The sequence below is a fragment of the Patella vulgata genome, chromosome 6, assembly GCF_932274485.2.
Source record: "Patella vulgata chromosome 6, xgPatVulg1.2, whole genome shotgun sequence".
Lineage (NCBI taxonomy): Eukaryota > Metazoa > Mollusca > Gastropoda > Patellidae > Patella > Patella vulgata.
In genome coordinates this window covers 2157267-2165395 of record NC_065884.2, presented here as the reverse complement: position 1 = coordinate 2165395, position 8129 = coordinate 2157267, and the positions used below count along the sequence as shown (strand labels likewise).

At 39.5% G+C, this 8129-nt stretch overlaps 1 protein-coding gene across 3 annotated transcripts in view; it reads right to left on the bottom strand.

The window, feature by feature from the left end:
* Window positions 1–1487: 1487 nt before the first annotated feature.
* Window positions 1488–8129, bottom strand: part of LOC126823517 (protein unc-93 homolog A) — a 61110-nt gene continuing 54468 nt past the window's right edge. For all 3 annotated transcript variants that reach the window (XM_050552415.2, XM_050552417.2, XM_050552416.2), the window contains exons 3-4: window positions 5045–5312; window positions 1488–3761 (exon numbers count right to left, since the gene is read on the bottom strand). In XM_050552415.2, the coding sequence (XP_050408372.1) occupies window positions 3532–3761; window positions 5045–5312 (498 nt within the window). In that variant the 3' untranslated portion in view covers window positions 1488–3531. The remainder of the gene's footprint in view (window positions 3762–5044; window positions 5313–8129) is intronic.

Below are 8129 nucleotides of genomic sequence, written 5' to 3'. Positions count from 1 at the left end.
CCCTACGCGCAAGCGAATTATGTAAATAAAATTAAACCATATGTTAGTCCCGAAATGACCTAGTTTGTGTCGAGTGGACGTTAAACCCCATTTCTCCCTCTCTCTGTCTCTCTACCTTTCAATCCGACTTACCCTTTTATACTGGTGTCCCATACCCTTTAATCCGACCTACCCGGTTCGAGACTAGAGAATGTCAGTGTATATGCGATCGAGACTAGAGAACTAGACTGTATGAACGAACTTCCGTATATTGACAATGTTATGATTAACAACCGCGAACAGATAATACAAAAATCTCAATATGGAAACATGACGTAAAATAACTTGATTAATTTCATTCATTAATCAAATAAATAAATAGACATTTTACTCTAAACAAATATTATCCTATAATTATTTGCCTTATTTAATAGGTAACGTCGTCGTATTGGCTACATCAAATTTTCTGTAAGATCAGAATAAACACAGGCTTCCTATTTTAGCTATGAGTTTTAATTTCCGCTCACAAATCTACAAAAAAACTATAAAAAAATCAGGTTTTTTTTGTATCGAGCTTGAAAATTGAAGTAGTCGCTATGTCATTAATAAAGATTGACGTCCTATAAGAGCTCGTGATAAATTTGAGATATTAAAATTTTTATGATGACAGTCTGACATTTTATGGAATTGAAGAAATTTACACGTTGTGTGGCTGCTCTGACCAAGATATGACACCATAACGTCTTTGTGCGGTTCTCTTTCGCTATTGGACCCTTTTCTATCCACCGTATCGTCTTAGGATTCGGGGGTTTAATTTCAAAACAAACTCTTCTCCCTGTATTTAAAGTCAAATTGCTTGTGCCACATTTGTGTGGGTGGGTGCGGTGCTGCGGTCTGCTCGCATAGGACCCGAAATATCTTAAAGCCGGTGGTGGGACTAAGCTATACCATGGAATCAGGGACTGTGTAGTATACCTTACACAAAGCCCGAAATATCTTAAAGGCTCTTACTAAAGCTGTACCATCGTCAATATAAACACTTCCCCCCCCCCCCCCGTAAACTACGGTCAACCCAGGTGAGTGTTACGGGGAGGGAAAGGTTCATACTAGGATCCAAGACAAACAGCACAGGCTTAGTACTGGCTTTGTAGGTCTGACGCTTTCCCTACACTGGCCTTGGAGATCTAACATGTTCCTCGCACTGGCTTTGTAGGTCTGACGCTTTCCCTACACTGGCCTTGGAGATCTAACATGTTCCTCGCACTGGCTTTGAGAGTCTAATATTTTCCTTGCTCTGATTTTGTGGGGCTAACGCTTTCCTTGCACTGATTTTGTGGGTCTAACTTGTTTCTTGAACTGAATTTGTGCGCCTAATATTTTCCATGCATCCAACTGATGAGTTAATGGACACCAAGCGAGCACACCAGCTAATTAACTCGCCCCAGATATCATGTAGAATTTGATTATTATATGGACTGTGATATAAATGAAATGATCCACTCACACGATTATTCATTATAATATTTATTAAGAAAAATTTACATAAAATAGCGACACAATCAATTAGAAAAACAAATAGAGTCTTAAATGCGGTATTTGCTGGAGTCCAGCTCAATTTACAGCAAACTTGAATTACCTGGCAATTTCCCATGGTTATGCGTCGGATGCGGATAAAATCTGACACCATCCAACGGACTTTTCGTTCGAATCACTGTGAGCCATACCCCCGTAACCTTTCATTCGAAGCTAAGATGAAATTATTTCTGTGTATTTCTTATACACGACAAACATTAAATCGTACAGTCAATTCTTCAGGATATTTTGAAAAGTTTCTAGCGGAGCCCCTTCCCCAACCCCTAGTACAGTTTCCTGGCACCACCGGCTCGTTTATCTCTACTTTGACAAATCATAATAAAGGATTTGACAGTTCAACAATAAAAGCTGAAAAATAAACTGTTAAGCATAATAGCAGATTTAATAAGGCCAAACAATAAAAGTTAAAGCATAAATTGCTAAATATAAATGTCTTGGAATATTCAAATAAACGTTTATAATATTAAACCACGAGCTGGGGTCCATGACTCCATACAGTGCCTTTAAAAAAATACAATCGGCTTGAATCTTAGCGTGTCTTCTCGTTGGCCTTTGCACAGTCTGAGCGGAACAGTAGGACGCTAAACCCCATTTAATTTCATTTATTTGGGCTTAGATTTTTGATATGACGTCACGATTCCACGAGGGCGCCGATAATGTCACAAATCAGTTCATAGTAGAACTTTTGTAATTGTTATTAAATTAGCAAAACATTACAAATTTACAATTTATTATAATGGCGCCTCATCAGGTATCACCCGAGTGCCACAACAATCTCCTTGGTATTCTCCGCGCACTCTTCGGCGATCTCCGTGGACTGATCGGCAATGTCCGTGTAGACCTAGCCATGAGAACTCGGGCTGTTGGCGATAAATTATCCTCGGTGTTGACAGAAAGTCTTTTACTACTGCGATAAGTCATGCCTGAATCTACTGTAGTCACACTATGTCTTCAACACGAGAATGGAAAATCACCAAATAACTCAGTAACGTGAGGAGAGGGTGTCAGAGGGAGTGGGGCAGAGAGTGGACGGTGGGCGTGGGGAGGGCAAGAGGTAACAAAGAAAGACATGGGGGGACAGAAAGGGGACAGATGGTGACAGAGAAGGACAGAGGGGTGACAGAGAGGGGGTGGGGGCAGAGAGAAGACAGAGAAAGTGGTGGACCCTGGCATCCATGCCAGGAAGACATCCGATCAAAAAGGGTGGGGTGGGGTGGATGGCTTACTGGTTAGCACGTTCGCGCTGCATCATTAAGTCTGTCATTGAGTCAACTGGCGTGGTTTCGAATCCCCGGTTGTACGTGACAAGGAGTAGGGTCGCCTGTCCAACCTCGTGGGTTTTCTCCGGGTCCTCCGGTTTCCTCCCACTGCTAAAGACCCCTACGCGCAAGCGAATTATGGAAATAAAACCATATGTTAGTCCCGAAATGACCTAGTTTGTGTCGAGTGGACGTTAAACCCCATTTCTCTCCCCGATCAAAAGGTGAAATTAAATTAAGGTTTTAGACATTTGATATTAACTCTGTGGTACAAGCTGTCCCATGTTGATATTACCCCGTGGTACAAGCTGTCCTATGTTTTTCACATTTACAATGTCTTCTTTTCTCACATTTGTGTGTATTAGGGACATATACTTGAGACTTGGGGTGGGGGGGGACAATAAAAGGAGCTCCCCCCCCCCCCCCGGGGATCACCAAGCCCCTGCACGCCAGTGGAATAACTAAGTATATTTGTCCTTTCAATATATAAAAACACAGAATATGAATTTGTTCAAAACAAAACCAATATACTTAAAGATGACAAGTCAATAAGCAGGATATAATTGAATAAATAGCCGATAAGCTTCAATCAGTCAGATAACTGTCAGTTATTGAATCCCCTTGTACACGAGTAGTCTAGATCGATGTCCTGACAATTCTTGTCGATTATTGCTGTTTACGTGTTGTTAAAGTACAGGAATCATAGTGCTACTATATCCTGCATGTGTTGACTCTGGAGTTGAACCTTCATCTCTATAACACTGTAGAGTGCCAGAGCTAGAGCAAGGACAGCAGCAAGGATGTAAACCTTGGTTTCCACACACAGGAAGTAGCTGTAACCAAACGCTATTGCGCATCCTGTAGCATGAAACATCCGGTATGACGCGAAGGCGGCTTCCTGTTTATGTGTAAACAAAACACCAAACAATGCTGCAAAAAGAAAAGAAAAATGATTCAATTAAAGATACATTATGTAAGATTTAGATCTGGCCATTCTTGAGATAATAGTTCAAAAAATACATATTGAACATTTCAGTCAAGTTACTTTATTCTGGGTGTTTGAGGCTTTGACAAGATAGTCTCGATCCTCAAGTATCATTGCTACAAAGTCTCAATTATTCAATAAACGTTAAATTATTAAATGGCGACCATTTTCTTACCAATCCAATATCTGGGTCTCCCGATGTTCTAGAGGGTTGGGGGTGGGGGTGGGGTGGATGGCCGAATGGTTAGCACGTGCGCGCTGTATCATACGGTCTGTCATTGAGTCAACTGGCGGGGATTCGATACCCCGGTTGTACGTGACAAGGCGTAGGATCGCCTGTCCAACCTCTGGGGTTTTCTCCGGGTCCTCCGGTTTTTTTCCCACTGCTAAAGACCCGTACGCGCAAGCGAATTATTAAAATAAAATTGAACCATATGTTAGTCCCGAAAAGACCTAGTTTGTGTCGAGTGGACGTTAAACCCCATTTCTCTCTCTCTCTCTAGAGGGTTGATTATATAGGCTTGTCATGTGAAAACAATGCCTTATTAATAATTTATATAACATAAATAGTATCACATAATTTAAAGGCTAAACACCCTGCAACAGGAGGATTTGGCTCTGACATAATACATCTTTTAATTATTATAATATGAATATTATGGCTTTGGGGAGTATTACTGTATAATCGAGACTAAATCGAATGGGCCTAAAAATCGAGAGAACTTAACGGAAACCTTGACCATTGAAAATCAGAATAAGAGTAGGCGTGATTCTCCAACCCCGCATCTTTATGGAATGTAGATTGGTATGTTACTCAGTTTGAGTATTACTCAGTTATAATCCTATTCCATGTCTTAAAAAAACGTAATAAATCTGCTGACTGGGATGACTCAAATCGACAAAATAAAATGGTATGGCTTTCGGCCTTGTGTTGTGAATATTTTCATCCCCCTCCAATACACACCTACACCAAGTTTGAACATTCTAGCTCAATTTGTAGGAGAGTTAGTGTGTGCCAAAAGGTGTAATAGACAGACGGGCGGACCGACAGGCAGGTGGACAGGCGGACGGACAGACACATTTTAATAGTCCGCTGCTTTCTAACTTACTCATCAGAAACGGGACATAACTCTATTGAATTTAATTGCTGGGCGACTTCTCGACAAGGCTTCTTATTGCTTAAGAAAAAGAAATAGAGAAGTCTAGTCGAAATAGGTTTGAAACTTACTGTAAGTTTGGGTTTGCCATATTGCATCACATAGTCCCAGACATCCAGCAACGACGTAGAAGTTTGGTATATCCCCCGGTAGAGGGCGCCATAACCACAAGACAATGAGTATACCAACATTAAAGAAAGCTGCGGCTGTGATGAAGGCGAATCGTTTAATATGATTGGCTATACATCCAATGACTATTGATGACACAGCGCTAACAGCTCCAAAACAAACTAATAACGGTCCAATATTATCAATACCCAATGTACAGTTTACATACGACTGAAAGATACAAAAGGACAGATAATTAAGTTTGGTATAGTCATATAAATGAAATGAAATGGTGTTTAAGGTTCTACTGTTCTGCTCCGACTTGGCTAATGAAGACGGGCATACGCCAGACAATGTGCTAATAGGGAAATTTTGCCTGGGTAGCGGCACTAAGACCTACTCTTATATCGAATTCCAAATGCCAAAGGATCTTTTACGTGCATGCCAATGTATAAACGGGGCGTGGAGTTTTATGGCATGTTCGCTCCACCGGGTCTATATTGCACCAAACATAATTATGGTGAGTTTAAAACAATATCCCAGAGATGCATTTATACATGTAAACAAAAACAAATATCAGAGAAAATATAATTAAAAACAAATATTAAATCTTCTACATACATAAATATTTTTAAAACGTAACACTTATATGATAAAATATATACAATTAAAATTTATCAAAACATTTTCTCTTTTAAAAATGTTAGCACTTTATCATATAGCTCCGGTTGAGCAAATAGCTGACGACGGTAATATTTAGAACTAATATACTTGAAATGATTGCATTCAATCAATATGTGTTTTTTTTTATAAAAGGAACATGACAGTGAGCACATTCAGGTTGTGGCTCTCGCTTCGAAATGAGTTGAAAAGGAATGAACAATGCGAGAGCGACAGAAACTAAGACGTTAGGCCCCATTTACATGGCTGAAAAATGTAATATTGTTGCGATTAATGTCCGCTTTCACCTAGAGTGATATCGCAGACTCATGTTTTCTAGGAAAGTTGATTGTCATAAAAAATTAAATAAAGTTTGTATACGCAAAAACATTCACCTGTTATAAACCTGGTAATATATATAGATTAAGTAACGACATGAAATGAAATGGGGTTTAACGTCCAACTGTTCTGCTCTGAACTGGGCTAAAGAAGACGGGTATACGCCATATAGTGTGATACAAGGGAAATTTTGCCCGGACAGCGGACATCCGAGCATACTAATATATAATGGTAACAATCTTCAAAATGGTGACCGCACACGCAGGCGGGCTATCCGTTAAATGTCTCAAAAACTTATGACCATTTAAATCGCTGCAGCCTAATCTCAGTTTACTATGTATTATTTGATTTTTTCTATCTCCAATATAATAGTGCTGTGGAATAATATGGTCGTTTTTAATCGAGCTTGAAACAAATGATGAGACAGAATTTTGAATTTTGTACTTCGGCTTCCAATGTATTCCATTCTCTGATCGTTAACGGAATAAATGCATTTGAAAGAATGTTTGTTTTACAAAAGTACTCTAAGGTCGACATTTTTTCTTGTTGATAAACACAAACGTCGAGAAACATATTTATTGATTTTCTGGCTTAAAGCATTTCTTAATTCACCTTAAAAGGGATGAAAGCTTTGATCGCAATATGGCCAGACCATGTTTTAGTATAAATTGTTTTTTCATCTACAAGCTGATTTAAGACTTTTAAATCTTCCAACTGCGGGACTCTGAATACAACAGAACTGGCTGCTCTATAAACCTTTAAATCTTTCAACAGCGGGACTCAAAATACAAAAGATCTATTGATGGCTGCTCAAATAATCTCTGATCGACTTACAACTCTAATGAATTCAGAGAGAGAGATGGGGTTTAACGTCCACTCGACACAAACTAGGTCATTTCGGGACTAACATATGGATCTTTTTTATTTCAAAAATTCTCTTGCGCGTACTTGTCTTTAGTAGTGGGAGGAAACCAGAGGACCCGGAGAAAACCCACGAGGTTCTGGGTTAGTGTAGGGATAACGTATAGTCGTTCGGATGGAACGAAAAACCGAGATCCCGTGTCCACATTGGCTTGTACGTAAAAGGTGTTTTGGCATCTTAAATTCGATATAAAGGGTAGGCATTAGCGCGGCTGTCCGGGCAAAATTAACCCCAATCGGAGCAGACCAGTAGGACTTTAAATCCCATTTCATTTCAATTTATTTCGTATTTTTGCAGTCAGACTTCCCCTTGTCAGTGGTGCAGGGCTAATAAAGACGGACATTTGAGGGAAATTTTGCGCGGACAGCGGCACTACGGCCTACTCTTATATCGAATTCCCTACGGTCTACTGTCAATTGATCGGGTTTTCGTCCCATCCGAACGACTAAACAGCTGTCTTTGTTAGGCCCTCCGTCCTGCATCAGGAGAACCATGCCGGAAAATCTGGATGAACACCCGACCTCCAGGCTATTCCACTTAGCCACCGTGACTCCCCGTTTTCATGTTTCTATAAAATGTTATGGTATGTGATTTGATTGTTGAATGAAACCGTAATTTCACCATTGACTGAACAATTTGACAATATAACACGGTACTGGAGGCGATGTCTTTCTGTTAAACAGATTGGCCATTCATTGGCGCCTTTGAGGTGGAAAACTGTTTTCACTACAGCGTAATGGCTACTTCTTAGATCGTTCAATTTGCCGAGTCAACCTTAAGGCTCTCTATTGATTATCAAGGGTAAAAATTTGGAATGGGTTTACTAACGTGAATTGGTGAGGAACGAAGATTTATCTAGCTGAATCAATAATGTCTGGGATCTCTCCACTTTAACAAGAAAGGTTCCAATGAGATTTTTGTATCTTTTCTGTATATTTCAATTTCTTGAAAGATTGACCATGAAAGGTTCCAATGAAAATGTTATCTTTTCTATATATTTCAATTTCTATAAAGATTTTACCATGAAAGGTTCCAATGAAATTTTTATCTTTTCTATATATTTCAATTTCTGGAAAGATTTTACCATGAAAGGTTGCAATAACATTTTTTATCTTTTCTGTATATCA